The sequence below is a fragment of the Pygocentrus nattereri genome, chromosome 19 (assembly GCF_015220715.1).
Source record: "Pygocentrus nattereri isolate fPygNat1 chromosome 19, fPygNat1.pri, whole genome shotgun sequence".
In the NCBI taxonomy this organism is placed as follows: domain Eukaryota; kingdom Metazoa; phylum Chordata; class Actinopteri; order Characiformes; family Serrasalmidae; genus Pygocentrus; species Pygocentrus nattereri.
The window spans coordinates 4574779-4593531 of NC_051229.1; the positions used below are offsets into that span (position 1 = coordinate 4574779).

General features: G+C 40.4%; 1 protein-coding gene across 2 annotated transcripts; it reads right to left on the minus strand.

Annotated features, from left to right (window-relative positions):
* Positions 1 to 1775: 1775 nt before the first annotated feature.
* dmbx1a (diencephalon/mesencephalon homeobox 1a) lies at positions 1776 to 18444 on the minus strand. Of its 2 annotated transcripts, none has more exons than XM_017722627.2 (5): positions 18249 to 18444; positions 12112 to 12273; positions 10351 to 10529; positions 5338 to 5743; positions 1776 to 3719 (listed from the first exon to the last, which is right to left on the minus strand). In XM_017722627.2, exons 2-5 carry the CDS (start codon positions 12263 to 12265, stop codon positions 3304 to 3306), a joined length of 1155 nt encoding a protein of 384 aa, XP_017578116.1. In that variant the 5' UTR covers positions 12266 to 12273; positions 18249 to 18444; the 3' UTR covers positions 1776 to 3303. The 2 variants fall into 2 exon arrangements, with proteins under 2 accessions (XP_017578116.1, XP_037386721.1); XM_037530824.1 differs by having other exon boundaries at positions 10351 to 10544.
* Between the last annotated feature and the right edge of the window lie 309 nt (positions 18445 to 18753).

The window sequence follows — 18753 nt, forward strand, 5'->3', positions numbered from 1 at the left end:
AAAAAAGGAAGGTAATTAGCAGGGATTTGAAGGAAGACAGAGAAGAGCAATTACAAAGAGTGGAAGGTAGAGAATTCCAGAGTTTGCGGGCAGCAGGGATGAAAGATCTGCCACCCATAGTAGAAAGTCTAGTTGAGGGAACTGTGAGGAGTCCAGCATTAGAAGATCGGAGAGCACGAGAGGGACAGCATAAAGAAATGAGATCAGAAAGGAATGTCGGAGCCGGACCATGGAAAGCCTTGAAGGTAAGAAGAAGGATTTTGTACTTGATCCTAGAACTAATAGGAAGCCAATGCAACTGTCGAAGAACAGGAGTGGTATGAGCTGAGCGCTTGGTGGAGGTCAGAACCTTGGCTGCTGAGTTTTGGATGTGCTGAAGACGACTGATTAGTTTAACTAGAAGGCCATAGAACAGTGAGTTACAGTAATCGATGAAGAAGAAGAGAAGATGAAGGCAGTGATCAACATTTTAGCATCAGGTTGACTTGACCCGACCAACAGGTTGACCTGGTCCGAAATGGCTTGGAAAAACTCTTTTTAACGTCTTTTACGAGTTGTAAAGTTACAGTTTTGGAGGTTTTCTTCTGACAATGACGGTATAAAGGGGCTGTGTGTGTGTGTGTGTGTGTGTGTGTGTGTGTGTGTGTGTGTGTGTGTGTGTGTGTGCATTCTGTTTGGGCTTGACTGATATTTGACAGCTGTTGTTGTGGCCACAGTTTCAGTGTTTCGCATCGAGCTGAGTTTACCAGGATTTTTAGCCGTATTTATTATTTATTTATAGTCAATGTCTTTAGAAAACCACTCAGCTTAGCCCAGCAGCCAATAACCGGCCATTATAACTGGCCATTTCATATTTAAATGGTTCTTCAGATTGATTTGGAGTGTAGTTTATGATTCCATATAGAACCTTTTTGAAAATGGCTTGTAACACCTACAGAGCACCTTTTGGTGCTGTACAGAACCATTTTCAAAAAGGCTCTATATAGAACCATAAACAACACATCCTCCAGTCTTAAGCAGAATTCCAGCATCCAAAGAACCATTTAATCACGCAGTTGGTTCTTTGAGTGTTCATGGTTCTGTATAGAACCATTGTCTTTACTAAAGAACCCTTGTAGAATCATCTTTTTTGGCACCAAACAGGGTTCTGCTGCGGCTATGATATCAAGCTTTTACCAGCGCAATGGTTCTTGGCACTATACAGAACTGTGTTCAAAGAGCTTCTATATAGAACCATTAACAACACCTTCTGTAAGCTTAAGAACCAATTCACCATGCGAAGAACTGTTTAATAATGCAGTTGATTCTTTGAGTGTTCATAGTTTGGTGTAGAACCGTTGTCTTTACTAAAGAACCCTTTAAGAACCACCTTTTTTAAAGAGTGCGGTAAAACGTGTGCAGTGAAAAAGGAAACCTACTGCAAAAAATGACCTTAAATCTAGTCAATATATCTAATATTTCCCATTTTTTGAGATTATCTAGCTCATTTCTAGGAATTCTTTGCTTGTTTTAGGTGATTTTATCGAGTAAAATCTCAGAAAAATGTGTAAAGTGATCTGCCAATATAGTGAGAGAATTTGACTCATTAAAATGACCTAGAACAAGTGAAACTTGAGAAATAAGTAACATTTTTAATCTTAAAATCTGAGTTATTTTATAATAAGTGTGCATCCATCTCAACAGGAGAAATATGACCTTTCTTGCCTTGATTTAAGATCATCTTTGCTTTTTTTGCAATCGCTGTATTGACATTCAAGCAAAAGGAAGCTCTCGTGTAAAGATCTCCAAGCAATGTTTTATTGAGAACTTATTTTACAAGTATTCAAGCCTACAGTCGTAACAGAGAGTTCTTCTGAATCACCCTCCACCAGTACATACGCTACAGGTGCACTCGCGATGGAAACAGTGGGAGCGATTACAACTCGATGACCACAGCAACAATGGAAACCAACTCGGAGGAGCTTTACATTTACGACCAGACCAGTTGGAGATTAAATAATCCAGCGGAGGGGAAAGATGTACTAACGTTACCGTCCAACCAATTACAGTCTTACAACGGACAGCTACGAGAATCGTCACGGGGAGGTGGTTAGATTCTTCTCAACCTAAAACATAGAACATCTGCCTTACCAGTAAACATTTATAGATAAAGACTTTGTGTAATTTACATATTAAAATAGTTTACAAACACGATGGGAGTCGATCGGTGAGAAGAACGAGCGAAACTGAGGAGCGGAGCTGCCTTCCCGGGAAGTGCGTTCTACATGGAAGAAGTGCTTCCGCCACACGGACAAAGGGACCAAAGACAAAACAAAATAAATAAAAGCTCAAACAGTAATAAACACTGCCAAACCACGTCTTGTGGGTCGATGCAAATAAAACGCAGCGTACGTTTTTGCTTTTTGACGTTCAGATCCAGTTCACATCCCTTCTGTGTCACTTCGCTTACATGCATTTGCGAAAAGCAGCACTTGTGCTTATTTTTCTCCCATAGATACACGGCAGTCTCAAACGATATGCGCGGTCTGTAATTGCATTTCTTCCTCAGCCCAAGGCTAAACGTAATTAAAAGCTTTGCTGATGTAGGCTACTCACTGCAGTCGTTTTTTTCTTATTACCCCAGCTGTTCTGGTTTAACGGCGTTCAACGCTGCCCATTAAACAGGTAAATTAGTCAGGTTTAATTAAGCAATTTGGTGTTACAAGGCAGGGATTTACATTGTACGTATGGAATTATGTAATGTGTAATTTGAGCACTAGACTAATTGAATTACGGTGTACAGACTGCCTCAGTGCATGCAAGGCACTAAGCTCTTCTATTAAAAGTGCTATAGTTAAACAGGTGTGCCCATTTAAGATGGATGAAGGTGAGGAAGTGTCAGCGTTAACGAGACGTTTTGAAGGTACAGTAGGTAACATTGGCGCATACCTGTCACATGAACTCACGCCCTTGCTCGCCGAAGCCGTTGCGCTCACAGGCCATGTTTCAAGAGACTGCGCTTATTGTACCTTTTGCTTAATTGTTTGTTTTTTTGTTTTTGTTTTTTTTAAAAAGAGCTGCAGTGTTCTCAGTGAATGGTGACCAAACAAAATCCACAAATAGTTCTGAAATTTCTCTCAACATTGGGAACGAGGCTTTGCTCAGAAATCAAAGACAGCGAATACAACACACAAGCCAGTCTTTTATGGCAGCCCAGATGTGCTATTTTGTACATTTTTCAGCAGGAGGAGTTCCTGGCGGCAGGTTAGCTGGCCCAGCCAAGCGCTCCTTTGTTCGGGCAGTCCTTGCTCATCTGGGTCAGTTTCAGTTGGGCAGCGTGTCCAGCCCCAGCGAGGCGGCGTGCTGCTTGGCCCGGAGGCGCAGGTTCTCGATGCTGGTGGTTTTGCTGTTGTGGCTGGGCAGGCTGGCCGAGGCCTGGAGCAGGGGGCTGTTCCACACCTGCTGGGCGTGGTGAGACAGGGACTGGTAGTAAGACTGGCAGGGCAGTGAGCCCAGCGGTGCCGGCATGTTGACGTTCATGCCCAAGTAGGGGATGGAGGAGGGGGTCGCCATGTCGAAGGATGGGTAGTGCACCAGATTGTTGGTGGCGGCCATGTGCTGACGGAACTGCTCCTGTAACCGGAAGAGGCTGAGAGGGGAGGAGGAGTACGAGTGGCTCTGGGAGACCCCGCTGACTCCAGCGGACGAGGACGCGATCACCGGAGAGCTGAGGGGAGAATCTGGAGAGGGACGAGAACATGGGAGAAAAGTTAGTTGGTACTTTATTGATTCATTTTACAACGAATGTTTATCATTTCAGTTCTAAGAGCGTCCCAGCATGCCTGGGGCAGTAGGGGTTAACCCCTTAAGTCTTAGGTGGGGTGTGTAAGTCAGTTCTACATCTACAGAACTCACACGCTAATATCATAGTATATACAGAGTATATATGTTGTTGTAGTAGTAGTAGAAGATCCTCAAAAATGAGAACAGATACTTAATAATGAACAGTAGATACTAAATATTTCCTAGTGAATACTGAATAATGAATAGTAGATACAAATAATTTCATATTAGATACTGAAAATTCATACTAGATACTTAATAGATGCTACATTTTTCTTAGTAGTTGCTGAATACTTTGTAGAAGATACTGAATAATTTATAGTAGATACTAAATAATTTATAGTCGATACTGAAAAATAATAGTAGATGCTTAATAATTAATAGAAGATACTTATTAGATACTAAATATTTCTTAGTAGATACTAAATACTTTGTAGTATTTATCATATCATTTATAGTAGATCCTAAATAATTAATAGTGAATACTGAAAAGTAACTAATAGTAAAATACAGATTAATAGCAGACACTAAAAATGACAGAAGATGCCAAATAATTCACTGTAGATACTGAATGATTAATAACAGATACTGAATAAATTATAGTAGATCCTGAGTAATTTACTGTAGATACAGAATAATTAATAGAATTGCCTGAATTAATAATAGTTACTAAATAATACACTTTAAGATTAATAATTGGCTCACTGATTAAGGAGTTAAGTGCCTTGCCCAAAGACACAACAGCAAAATAGTTGTATCAAAAGCCTCTAGTGTACAGCCCAATCAGCCAATCCGGAATACACAGTCAGTCCTAGGATTCCCACCAGCCATAACCTGGTTCATGGTTTTTACCACTGACCATCCATGGTTAATTTCTCTTGCCTGGATATTTTTGGGTGGCGGACCCCTATGAACCTATCAGCGACACTGACCTGTGTGTAAAAAAAAAACAAAAAAAAACCCAGGAACACTATTGTGCCAAGAACAGACCATCACCCAAATAATATCTGGACAAAGCAGTCCTTTGGTCAGAAACCGACCAGTGTTGAATGGGGTACAGGGAGGCTGGTAAAGCACCACATGAGATACAGCGGCTGCATGAAGCTATAAGGCTAATGTAACTAATAAGTTTATGGGGTCCGTCTACCATCATGCAAACACTAGTTACCGTCATGTAGTTTGTCCGGTACTAACTGGTGATCTAGAGGCTTAGTTGTCAGCGATTAGCCTGGTCGCTCCTGGGCAAAGCTAAAGGTGTGTGCATGTCTTGGATGATGTGATGTAAGTGGGGAAACTGTGTAATTTAGGGTTTTTTGCCTAACTACAGTCAAATTCCTTGCTTTGTTGATTTTCTAAGTGATGATATTAAACACGTCCCCTACACAAAAAAACACACATCTGCACGTTTTAATGCAAAATTGCTGTTTATTCGCTGAATTTAACATATTGGGGTAAAACTAAAATATGAAATGTAGCCAGAAAAGTCCTGGGACTTTTTCAACAGCTGCAGCTCACCTGGTTTAGGGCTGAGGCGCTTGCAGGCGGGCGACTGCGCTCCAGACTGCAGCTTCTCGGCCTTCAGCTCGTCTCTCTGAGGCTTCAGCTCCTCCTCCCGGTCCGTGGTGTTGTCCTCCGTGGCGGACTCGCTCCCCGACTGCTCGGCTGAGGTGACGTTCAGCTCCACGCTCAGCTCCGAGCCTAAAGCATGCTGCGGCCCCTCAGCCTCCATGGAGGAGGAGGAAGAGGAGGAGGAGGATGAAGGAGGCAGTGGGTTCTCCAGGCTGATGGTGGAGGGAGACTCGTTCTTCTCACTGGTTCCCAGATCTCCGTCGGGGGATGCTTCTTTCTGCTTCTGCAGCTGCTCCTTCTGCAGGCTGCGCTGCTTCTTACGGAACTTCGCCCGGCGGTTCTTGAACCAAACCTGGGTTGAGAGTTGAAGGTGAGGTCAGATATGGACAGGCATCATCATCATCATCAGCATCATCAGCATCATTTTTGGTGTTACAGTTTCAAGGACACTTGAGAGCTTTAAAGTGTAGATCATGCACAGTCTTTGCAAAAAGGGTTCTAGATTATACCAAAAAAGGTTCTATGATTTATACAATAGCAGGACGCTGTTTGGTGCAAAAGTTTGTACACCCCAGCCAAATTTTATGTTTTTATTTGAGTACAGACTTTTGCATATAACTGTATATAGCACCAAAAAGGTTCTATGACTGATACGGCAATAGCAGAACCATTTTTGGTGCTATATGCAGTCAAATGCAAAAGTTTGTACACCCCTGATGTTTTGTTTTGTTGGTCTTCTGAGTGAAATTAAGTCAAGTTTTATTTATATAGTGCTTTTTACAGCAGGTGTTGTCACAAAGCAGCTTTACAGTAAAATCCAGGAGCCCCCATGAGCGTCGCCAATGGCAACAGTGGCAAGGAAAACCTCCCTAAGAGCAGGAGGAAGAAACCTTGAGAGGAACCAAGACTCAGAAGGGGAACGCATCCTCCTCTGGCCGACACCGGAGACCAAACAGCCTTAGTATAAAAAGGTACGTTTAAAACTAAGTAACACATCCTCTACAGAGAACACAGTCAAAGGCGGTTTTCTGCCAATGTTGGTGCCCAATTCTATTTATTCGCTGAGTTTAACATACTGGGAAAAAATAAACCTGAAATCTTCAAAGACAGTCGATAATGCATGTGATTTGACCAGTGTGCCCAAACTTTTGCATACGATCGACCACCCATGGGGGTCCTGACCACTGAAGAACAGGGTAAAAGGGGGCTAGCAAAGTATGCAGAGAAACAGTCCTTGAGCAAGACACCTAACCCCCAACTGCTCCCCGGGCGCCGTGGATAGGGCTGCTCACTGCCCCCTAGTGTGTGTGTGTGTGTGTGTGTGTGTGTGTGTGTGTGTGTGTGTATTCACTAGTGTGTATGGGGTGTTTCACTTCACGGATGGGTTAAACGCGGAGGTGGAATTTCCCCGTTTGTTGGATTTAAAAAAGTATCACTTAAAATAGTTTTTATGTGTATTAGGAGTAGCAGTCGCCTCAAGCCAGGCGAAATCTGTTCTAATGTTTTTGGCTAAAACATCAGTCGATTCAGTCGGACAGTTTGGTGTCAGTGAATTTATGTGATAGACAGCATAAGTACATACATTTAAGGGATTTGGACTCAATTAGTGTAACATTCAATTTACAACAATAAACACATCACTAGTGTTGGAACAAAACCTTGTATCTCCATTTTTTTGTCGTTTTTCTGTTTTCAACATAATTTGAAAATTCCTGTTACCCTGTACGTTGTTTCAAAATTTCATGATGAATGAACTGAAAGAAACGGCCCAAAATGACTTGGAAAAAATTCTGGTTCCATTGACTTACATTCAAAGTAAAGTGGGTTTTTTCCTTCTCCTGTAAAATTACCATTCTGGATATACGAGGTTTTCATCTGACAACAGCGACATACTTTGTTCATGCTCATTATGTATTCATGATCAAATGATTTCAGTTATTTAACTTGAACTATTTAAGGCAATAAATTCTCAACTCATCAGGCTTTACAGTGCATATTGTACATATGACAAATAGGACGTTGTATGCTGACTGAATATTTATATATTTTAAAATGTGACCAAAGTTCTGAACAACAGGTTAAAAATTAAAGTCATTTACAAAAGGTCGTTCAATTAAATGTATAAAATAAAATCAAATCAAGGCTTCCCAAAGTGACGCCTGCAGGCCAAAGTTGGGCCATGAGGATGTTTCATTTGGCTCCACCGCCTCACCCACTGAGAGAACAAACGTAGTTTTAAACTATACATAAAACATCTTTACTAAATTCTTATTGTCCTTTTAAAATTGGAAGTATTTTAGTAAGACAATTTAGTAGTTATGAAATAAACTTTACCATTTTAAATTGAACTTTTAGACTTTAAATCGAAGTTTATTTGTATATTGTTTTGTCTTTTTCTCCCTCACCCTATTGCACAAACAATGCACAAGATAAAAAGTTTGTGCCCCCCTGAATTGAATAAGAAGAAACTAAAAGAGAAAAATCTGAACCTTAAAGACAGAACAGCACAGTCATGACACCAAACTCACACAGCTCTGTTCTCTGGGCCAACTGTTTACCTGAGCAGTAAAACTATATAAAATCAGCATAAATACAGATAAACATAAATACAATCAAAAGTAACAACAACTTGTGCTGTTCTGTGCGGTTCTTGCAACGTGAGCTGATTAGAAGAACACAGGGTTCCTCGTCTCAGTGCAGCTGAATCTGTTTCAAGCTCAAACTTTTACTGCCTAAATAATCAGCATTCACTTTTCATATTAATGTTTTTGTTATTTTAGATACAATAACAACACGTAAGCTCGACAACAAAGATGTTTTAGTATTTTGCTATTTTGGCAATAACAAGAAGTTAGTCAAGCTTAAATGTTACTGTAATGATCTGTTTTGTGGAATTTTTGGCCAAGTTATAAAGTGCCTGAGCTGAACAGACTGTGTGTTGGGTTGAATGGCATCATCAAAACAGTTGGTGAAGAACAAAGGGGTTTTGTTTTTCTAGGATATAAGCCCCTTTAATGAGGAAATTGTAAACCTAAAAACAAGGGAATGTTGGTTTTATACATATTATACGCCTTCAAAGGAGGACAAATTGGCTCTTTAAACAAGGAAATATTGGTTTTCTATATTATAGGCCCTTTAAATAAGGAAAATTGGGCCCTCTATCATGAGAATTTTGATTTTCTATATTATTGGCCCTTTAAATAAGGAAAATTGGGCCCCCTATCATGGGAATTTTGATTTTCTATATCATAGGCACTTTAAATGAGGAAAAATTTTGAATTTCTATTATATGGCTCTTTAATTCAGGAAATTAGATTTTCTATGATAAGACCCTTTAATTTAGGAAAGTTGATTTTCTGTGATCCTTTAATTTAAGAAAATTAGATTTTCTATTATATGACCCATTAATTTAGAGAATTAGATTTTCTGTGATATGGCCCTTTAATTTAGGGAAGTAGATTTTCTGTGATATGACCCTTTAATTTAGGGAAGTAGATTTTCTGTGATATGACCCTTTAATTTAGGGAAGTAGATTTTCTATGATATGGCCCTTTAATTTAGGAAATTAGATTTTCTATTATATGACCCTTTAATTTAGAGAATTAGATTTTCTATGATATGGCCCTTTAATTTAGGGAATTTGATTTTCTGTGATATGGCCCTTTAATTTAGGGAAGTAGATTTTCTATGATATGGTCCTTTAATTTAGAGAATTAGATTTTCTGTGATATGGTCCTTTAATTTAGGGAATTAGATTTTCTATGATATGGTCCTTTAATTTAGGGAAGTAGATTTTCTGTGATATGGCCCTTTAATTTAGGGAATTTGATTTTCTATGATATGACCCTTTAATTTAGGGAATTAGATTTTCTATGATATGGTCCTTTAATTTAGGGAAGTAGATTTTCTATGATATGGTCCTTTAATTTAGGGAATTTGATTTTCTATGATATGACCCTTTAATTTAGGGAATTAGATTTTCTATTATATGGCCCTTTAATTTAGGGAATTTGATTTTCTATGATATGACCCTTTAATTTAGGGTATTAGATTTTCTATGATATGGCCCTTTAATTTAGGGAATTTGATTTTCTATGATATGGCCCTTTAATTTAGGGAATTTGATTTTCTATGATATGACCCTTTAATTTAGGGAATTAGATTTTCTATGATATGGCCCTTTAATTTAGGGAATTAGATTTTCTGTGATATGGCCCTTTAATTTATGGAATTTGATTTTCTGTGATTTGTCCCTTTAATTTAGGAAATTAGATTTTCTGTGATATGGCCCTTTAATTTATAAGATTTGATATTCGGTGATTTGGCCCTTTAATTTAGGGAATTAGATTTTCTGTGATATGGCCCTTTAATTTAGGGAATTTGATTTTCTATGATATGACCCTTTAATTTAGGGAATTAGATTTTCTATGATATGGCCCTTTAATTTAGGGAATTAGATTTTCTGTGATATGGCCCTTTAATTTATGGAATTTGATTTTCTGTGATTTGTCCCTTTAATTTAGGAAATTAGATTTTCTGTGATATGGCCCTTTAATTTAGGAAAGTGGCTCTCTAAACAATGAAGTTTTGGTTTTATGTATTTTATACAATTTAAATGATGAAATTGATTTCCTATAATATGGACTATATTAAAAATTAAGAAATTTGATTTTCGATGATATGGCCCTTTAAAAAGGTGCATAAAATTATAAACTTGATGATTCGCCGAGATTGAATGTGTTCTCCACTTCGCGTGTTCTCCACTTCGCGTGTTCTCCACTTCCACACGGATTAAACGCGGTAAACACAGTCGCTGCCAAATGAAACCTACAGACTGAGCGGCTGACTCTAATTAACTCGTGTAGAAATGAGCTGTGTAATAATGACAGAACTGTATAATTCATTAGAAATTCACTTTGAAAATCAACGTTTTTGTAAGTAAGAGTGACGCAGCCTCACCTGCACGCGCGCCTCGGGCAGGTTGGTGCACATGGCCAGGCGCTCGCGCATCACCACGTCCGGGTAGTGCGTCTTCTGGAAGGTCTTCTCCAGCGCCTCGAGCTGCTGCGCGGTGAAGGCCGTGCGGCTGCGCCGCTGCTTGCGGTGCTGCGAGCCGTATCGAGCCTCCAGGATGATGTCTAACAGCGTGGGACCCGTTTACGGAGGAGAGAACAACAGGAGCCGGTCAATCAACTGAGCGCACGGTCAAGGCTTATCGCGTGCGCGCGTGAAACATGCGTGAACTGGCTGATACACAGACAGAGACTGACAGGCTGAAGTCAGCTGCTCATATTCGCTCCACCTTAAATGGGACAGCGGTTGAATGTAATTGCTGAACTCACTTAAGGTGGAACAGAACATTCTGAAGAGAACCTGGGAATAAAAAGGCAACTTCAGCTTCGCGGCTGGTGGAGAGACAGAGGGGAGAGAGACAGAGGGGAGAGACACAGGGGAGAGGTAGAGGGGAGAGGTAGAGGGGAGAGAGACAGAGGGAGAGAGACAGAGGGGAGAGACACAGAGGGGAGAGACAGAGTGGAGAGAGATAGAGGAGAGACACAGAGTGGAGAGAGATAGAGGAGAGACACAGAGGGAGAGAGACAGAGTGGAGAGAGATAGAGGAGAGACACAGAGGGAGAGACAGAGTGGAGAGAGATAGAGGAGAGACACAGAGGGAGAGAGATAGAGGAGAGACACAGAGGGAGAGAGACAGAGTGGAGAGAGATAGAGGAGAGACACAGAGGGAGAGAGACAGAGTGGAGAGAGATAGAGGAGAGACACAGAGGGAGAGAGACAGAGTGGAGAGATAGGGGAGAGACACAGGGAGAGAGATAGAGGAGAGACACAGAGGGAGAGAGACAGAGTGGAGAGATAGGGGAGAGATAGAGGAGAGACACAGAGGCAGAGAGATAGAGGAGAGACACAGAGGGAGAGAGACAGAGTGGAGAGAGATAGAGGAGAGACACAGAGGGAGAGAGATAGAGGAGAGACACAGAGGGAGAGAGACAGAGTGGAGAGAGATAGAGGAGAGACACAGAGGGAGAGAGATAGAGGAGAGACACAGAGGGAGAGAGACAGAGTGGAGAGAGATAGAGGAGAGACACAGAGGGAGAGAGACAGAGTGGAGAGATAGAGGAGAGAGACAGAGTGGAGAGATAGAGGAGAGAGACAGAGTGGAGAGATAGAGGGGAGAGACACAGAGTAGAGAGACTCAGAGGGGAGAGAGGCAGAGGGAGAGACACAGAGGAAGAGGCAGAGGGAGAGACTCAGAGGAAGAGGCAGAGGGAGAGACTCAGAGGGGAGAGGCTCATATATGTAATTTAAATAAACAGAAAAACTATAAACAGTAACAAGAATTTCTCGGGTCCATATTTTTCCTGGACACCTTCACAGCCGCCACAGAGACTCGTTAATATCATCAATTACATCATGAGCTCAATTTACTGAGCACTGATTGGTCAAACCAGGAGCTGCTTTTTAACTACATATAATACTGGACTTCCTCGAGGAGGAGCGGCTTGGAGATGGGTAAACAAACACAACAACATCCAGAACATCACTGTTTATTTATTTATTAATTATGTGTGTGTGTGTGTGTGTGTGTGTGTGTGTGTGTGTGTGTGTGTGTGTGTGTGTGTGTGTATTTATATATATATAAATATGAGAGAGAGACAGAGAGACATACAGAGAGACAGAGACCGAGACACAGACACCTTTCCTTACCTGCCAGTCTTTCGGCCAGTGTGAGCGCGTGCACTGACGGTCTGTAGTCGGCGGTGTGCTGCGCCTGCTGCGCCGCCTGCTGGTGGAGGTTATACATGGCGCTCAGAGAGTTCATCGCGTGCAGGGAGTAGCCGTTAACCCCGTAATGCTGCATGACCGCCGCTGAAAGACACCACCAGCACTAATGAGCACCACCCTCAACATTGCGCCCCCTGCAGGCCCCCCAGCACAGTTACCCCCACCCTCAAAACCAGCGCACACACCCTCACACAGCACATCATATGCAAATACAGCCTAATTAATATTTAATAATTCCGCAGCAGTGAGCGTGCATGTGATTTCAGGGGCACCCTGCGCGAGCTCTTCCACTTTTAGGATATCCATTAATATCGCATTACTGCGCGTGTCCAGCCCATTAGGCGCATAAATGAATCTAATTGGCTCAATTATCGCCCTGTTTATCTAATAAGACGCAGCTCGCGCATGAATTTAATCACTCAATTAGTGAAACTAATCCTGCGCTGAAACAGCGCGCGCGAGATCAGCGAGCTCCAAAAACTCCCTAATGAGGGACATCCGGCGCAATTACAGCCTAATCAGCAATAATCACCACTTAATCACCGCGCGCTCCCAGCCGGACAGCGCGGACAGCGCGGACAGGGGACACCGCCGGTTTTCCCGTTTTTATGCGCTTTGCTTCGTCAATAAGCTGCTAAATGTTTCATTACCGAAAGTTCAAACGCTTATAATTTATCATAAACATATGCAGATTAGATATGAACGTCTATGTCGTTGTGCTGATGCAGCATAAACCAGTCATTCATCCATAAACAGCGTCAGATTCGCGCAGTTCGTCCTGAAATGAAGCGTCTCAAAACTGGAAAAGTGAAATCTTATTACATCATATGCCTGTTATAATCACGTTATAATCACGTTATAATCATGTTATAATTATATATAACACATGTGTAAACGCTGTATTTGTGTTGGGTATCAGTTTCAATCCAACAGCCACATTACAATTCAATATCCCAATAATAATAACAACAACAACAACTAATAATAATAATAATAATAATAATAATAATAATAATAATAATAATAATAATAATTTAAAAATACATTAGAGTTAATGAGTTAATAAGTGAAGGGGGTTGTTTTTCCTCTCTGAGCGCTGCTCTCATTTCTGTTTATTTTTATTATAATTAATCAGAACAGTCTTGATTTCGGACCTCTGACTAATTAATTAATGAGATGCATGAATCGAGGCTACACGCTCAGTTTACTCAGGACGACGAACAAGATGTTTCAAATAAATAAATAAATAAACAAATAAATAAATACATGGGTCAGTACTTGCTTAGATTATTTCTAGCATTTCTAGCATAACATTATTGTATTATTATTATTATTATTATTATTATTATTATTATGCTCTATATAAGTGACTGTGTTTATTGTCTTTATTTATTTAGTTGGTTTTGCAATATAAATAATAGTATTGCAGTTGTGTAATACGCTTATAAATGTTTTCAGCCATTTATTATTATTATTGTTGTTGTTGTTGTTGTTGTTTTGTTCCATGTGTTCCTATTTATTAGTAAATATTGTTTATGCAGCTTAAAACACTAAACTAACTAAAGGACTGTAAAAAATGTGAAAAAAATTATAATTCCTGATAATTTTGGACAAAAAGCAAACTCTGTAGCGGATGGATGGATGGATGGATGGACGGATGGATGGATGAATAGATGGATAGATGAATAGATGGATAGATGGATAGACGGATGGATAGATGAATAGATGGGTAGACGGATGGGTAGATGAATAGATGGGTAGACGGATGGGTAGATGAATAGATGGATAGACGGATGGATAGATGAATAGATGGATAGATGGATGGGTAGATGAATAGATGGATAGACGGATGGGTAGATGAATAGATGGATAGATGAATAGATGGATAGACGGATGGGTAGATGAATAGATGGATAGACGGATGGGTAGATGAATAGATGGATAGACGGATGGGTAGATGAATAGATGGATAGATGAATAGATGGATAGACGGAGGGATAGATGAATAGATGGATAGACGGATGGGTAGATGAATAGATGGATAGATGGATGGGTAGATGAATAGATGGATAGACGGATGGGTAGATGGATAGATGAATAGATGGATAGACGGATGGGTAGATGAATAGATGGATAGACGGATGGGTAGATGAATAGATGGATAGATGAATAGATGGATAGACGGAGGGATAGATGAATAGATGGATAGACGGATGGATAGATGCTCTTTCTGAAACAGGGAAAACGCTGAAAACCGTAAACAGTAAACAGTGAATGGGCAGCAGGAGGCGGAGGCTCAGAGCCGCACGCTGCCCTGTTTAAGACGCTCTGGTTAGTGTTAGTGAAGGTAAAGTGTATTAAAGGGCTGCACTGCTGCAGGGGTGGGTGGGGGTGCTGGGGGATTTAGGGAAGGGGAGGGGGTAGTTTGGGCAGTTTAAATGCCCCCCTGCAGTGCCCACTCCCACCCTATTAACTCAGAGCAGCGGCTGATGGATGTGATCACAGGCCAGCAGGGAATAGTTTTAATTCGCTCGGACAGAAGGTGCTTTGCTAAACATTTACTTTCCCCCCCCCCGAAGTATTTGAATTGAATGGGTCTGTCCAGCCCCCCCCACCCCTTTACCCCCTCCTCCTGCCCCCGGGGCAGTTTTGGCTGAGATGTATGGCTTCTCTGAGGGTAAAAATATGCATGTTTGGATCCCCATTTGGGTCCCTCCGTCTTAATGGAAGTGCAAATAGGTTTCGACTGAGGAGGCCTGCATTTATCAAGCCCACACAAACCGGACGCTCTCGCAGCTTCACACCTTCACCAGCTCAGGCTGCAGCACGGCAGGTTAGATCACCACCGTAATCTGGGCGCCGCTCACCGCTGGAGCTTCACAGTCGAGATTGAAGCTGATAAAAGTGACTGCGTTTTCATTTTTAGGCCATTTTTACATGAATAAAATATTCCCAGTGACTCTGTACATGTAGAACTATCTCACTGTTGTCAGAAACCTTGTACCTCCAAAATAGTAACTTTACAGGAGAAGGAAAAAACATCCTTCACTTTTAATGCAAGTCAATGGAACCAGAATCTTTTACAAGTCATTTTGGGCCGTTTCTTTTGGTCCGTTCATCGTGAAATTTACGCACAATGTAAAGGACAATATGTTCTTTTAAATTAGGTGAAAAAACAAAAAATGATAAAAATTGAAGATACAAGGTTTTGTTCTGACCACAGCGATATGTTCTTTATAAAGGCAATGGTTCTAATTAGAACTATGAATTCTATGTAGAACCATTTGCATGCTTTGCATGGGACATTGCATGGTGAATGGCTCTTTAGATTGATGGAGAATCTGTTGTATATGGTTCTTTATAGAACCTTTTATTTAGCACCCAAACGGTTCTGCTACCGTTACGATGTCCAAGTAGAACCGTTGCCTTTCCCAAAAAAAAAAATTCAAAATCCCTGAAGAACCATATACAACATACTCTCCATCACTCTGAAGAACCATTTCACCATGTGAAGAAGCATGAAATGTTTTTTGTAGAACCCATAGTTCTAAATAGAAACGATGCCCTTGAAGAACCATATAGAACACATTCTTCCTCTCTCTGAAGAACCATGTCAGCATGCAAAAAAAAAAAAACATTTAAGCATGAAATGGTTTTAGATAGAGCTCATGGTTCTAAATGGAACCTTTACTAAAGAACTCTTGAAGAACCGTCTTTTTTTAAGCGTGTTTATACAGAAATATATTTTTGGCTAATATGTTTATGGAAAATGATCTTAATCAAGTCACTTCAATGCAGGCGCCAAAAAGAATTCTGCACTTGAAAGAACCAAATTTGGTCCCCCAAAGAACATTTCAACGCACTGGGAACCATTTTTGTAAAACGTGTGAAGAAGCTTTTCAAAGTTGAAAGAACCTCCACAGAGCATAAGTCAAGGTTCCAGGAAGAACCCATAAACTCCTTAAGCTGCTTAAGAACCTCTGCATGTATCGCAAAGACTTTTAAAAGGTTCTTCACGCTTGTAAATCTCTGGGTTCTCCAAGCGAGACATGTTTGTAGAGAACCTTTTTCAAATGGAAACAACCTTCCCGTGATGTAAGCGGACGAGGAAAAAGGTTCCGAACTTCAAAAAAGGTTCCGAAGGTTTCAGGTTCTTCGCTCGCACACATTTCACTCGGAGAACGTTTTTGCAAACGATGCATACAAGCAACAGGAACCTTATTAAAGTGGAAAGAACCGCTTTCTAGGTAAATATTCTAAACTGGGGAAGAGCCTTTGTATGAAGAGACGGCGCTGAGAGCCTGAATCTCTTTTTCAAGCACGGTTCTTTAGGGAACCGAGTGTGGTTCTTTTTTTTTTCTTTTCAGTCTGAGATAAAAACGCAGTCACTTTTATTACTGTGTCTTTTATCGCCGTCTGATTTTGTTCGGCATGGTTTTTTTGGAATCTGTCCGCTCCTCCTCCTCCACTCCTCCTCCTCCGCTCCCTCTCCTCCGCTCCTTGTGTTTTTTCCTCCCTTCCCTCCATCTGTAGTGTCTCTCCAGCCGCTGAAGTGCTTTTCCTTTGCCACAGGGGTCAAACGGATCATCAGCACAAAGAGCAGCTTATTTTTAATTTGTTAATAGTGAGTTTCACAGCTATTGTCATCCATTCATCCGCCCTGTTAGTGCTGCGGGGCAGAGTGGGGGGAGGTGGGAGGCCGGGGGGAGGTGGGAGGCGTGGGGGGGGTCGGGGGTGACACTTCACGGTTCACTTATTAAAACATCATTATGTAAACTGCCGTGGACAGTGCGGCCTGTGACCGGACCACATCATAAAAAAGCTGAAATTCACAGTTTATTTCTCCAGTTAGGATTTTATTCCGTCCGTCTGCTTTTAAATCGGAACCTGGTTTAGTTTCTGTGTTGAACATGTTGACGGAAAGTCCAGTACAAACCCAGAAATAACAGACCTGAATTACTGTCACATTTAATTATTATTATTATTATTGTTATTATTATTATTATTATTGTTATTATTATTATTATTACTTTTAGCATTAATTTACTATAGAGAAAGATCAGGATGATTTCCACTATTTAGAATATATGTTTTTACTTTGTTTACTGTATTTTGCATTATATTGTAATGTTAATACTAGCTATCTATCTATCTATCTATCTATCTATCTATCTATCTATCTATCTATCTATCTATCTATCTATCTATCTAAGTTCAAATAACAGTGCCATAATGAACATATTTAGTTCTTTTTCTCTTTAAGTCAAATTATCATTATTAACCGGACATTATTAATGTTAAAAATATAATAAATCAAATTTACTGTGAACTTTTGGCTTCCATACAGAAAAAAAACTTCACCAGCTTATAAGCCATCGTAACTAAAAATGTTATTACCACTTTGTAAACTTTATTACAGTTTTATTACTTTCTTAACCATGTTTTATTACTGCATTATAACTATATAATTAGTTTATAAGCTACATTGTCATTTGGTAAACTCATTTTATATTAATAACCTTAGATAATATTTATCTATTTCATAAACTGTTTTATCTATTTGAATAACTATTTTATCAAACTATTTTATTTGTTTGATTTACATTATCATGTGTACGTTGCTCAACATTTGTTATAAAATATATGCAGATACATACGGGATGCATATTATTTACACCATTTTTGCAGGTCAAACACGGATCGTGCCTCCTGCTGAATAAAGCTTGTGACTTTGCACGGCATCTTTACTGTGCAGCCCTTTACTTGAGAAAAATTTCAATAATAAATATATAATAAATTTAAATGTTCAGTTCAGACGAGTTTAACTGCGACGCCTTGACAATTTAGTCTCGCTTGTAGATTTAGAGATTCAGTTTTAGACTCCGAGTTTACAAAGTCCAAATAAACAGCTCTGTCGCATCTGCATTTCCAACTCGACACATTTCATGTGTAATAACGTTGTTATTACAGTGTAATGTGATGCTAATATGAGTTTTGTTGTTCCCGGCTGTGGAATGAAATTTCTAAGTGTGTGTGAATGAGAGCTGAAGTTGTCTTACCTCTGTTTCTCTCTCCAGCAGAAACAATGTCTTCAAAATTCTGCTTCTTTACACGAATATATCAGTTCCACATTCGCTCGTCCTGCTGTTTTTCTCCTTCTTCTTTTTGTTCAGTCCATCCAGGTGTGTGTGAGAGTGTGTGAGAGTGTGTGAGCGAGTGTGAGAGAGTGTGTGTGTTCAGCTCCTCTCCGAAGCTCCTCTGCCATCTACACACACACTCTGTGTAGGAGGGTTATAAAGAGGCCGGACGCTCCTCAGCTCAGCTCGCTATTGGAGGTCAGAGCTGTCAATCAAACCCTGCTGAGGATTTTCCTCCTTTTTTTTTCCCCTCGTCTGAGGCGATTGAGGCCGTTGACTCAAACTTTTAATTCCTCAATCACTCGCTTATAATATAAAGCAATACAACAGACCATTAGGACTTGAAATACGTCCAAGAATGGGGGGATGAACACTTTTAAACGTATGTAAATCCCTGGGATTTGGAGTTTATTACACTTTTTGAGGA

Bases quoted from the DNA above. Each gene is read 5' to 3' on its own strand.
- dmbx1a (XM_037530824.1), bottom strand. From the start codon at position 12,265: ATGCAGCATTACGGGGTTAACGGCTACTCCCTGCACGCGATGAACTCT. The intron at 10,545-12,111 runs GTAAGGAAAGGT...CTCCGTAAACGG, and splicing joins ACTGGCCGAAAGACTGGCAG to GTCCCACGCTGTTAGACATC. The intron at 3,720-5,337 runs GTGAGCTGCAGC...GTCCCTCTCCAG, and splicing joins GCGCCTCAGCCCTAAACCAG to ATTCTCCCCTCAGCTCTCCG.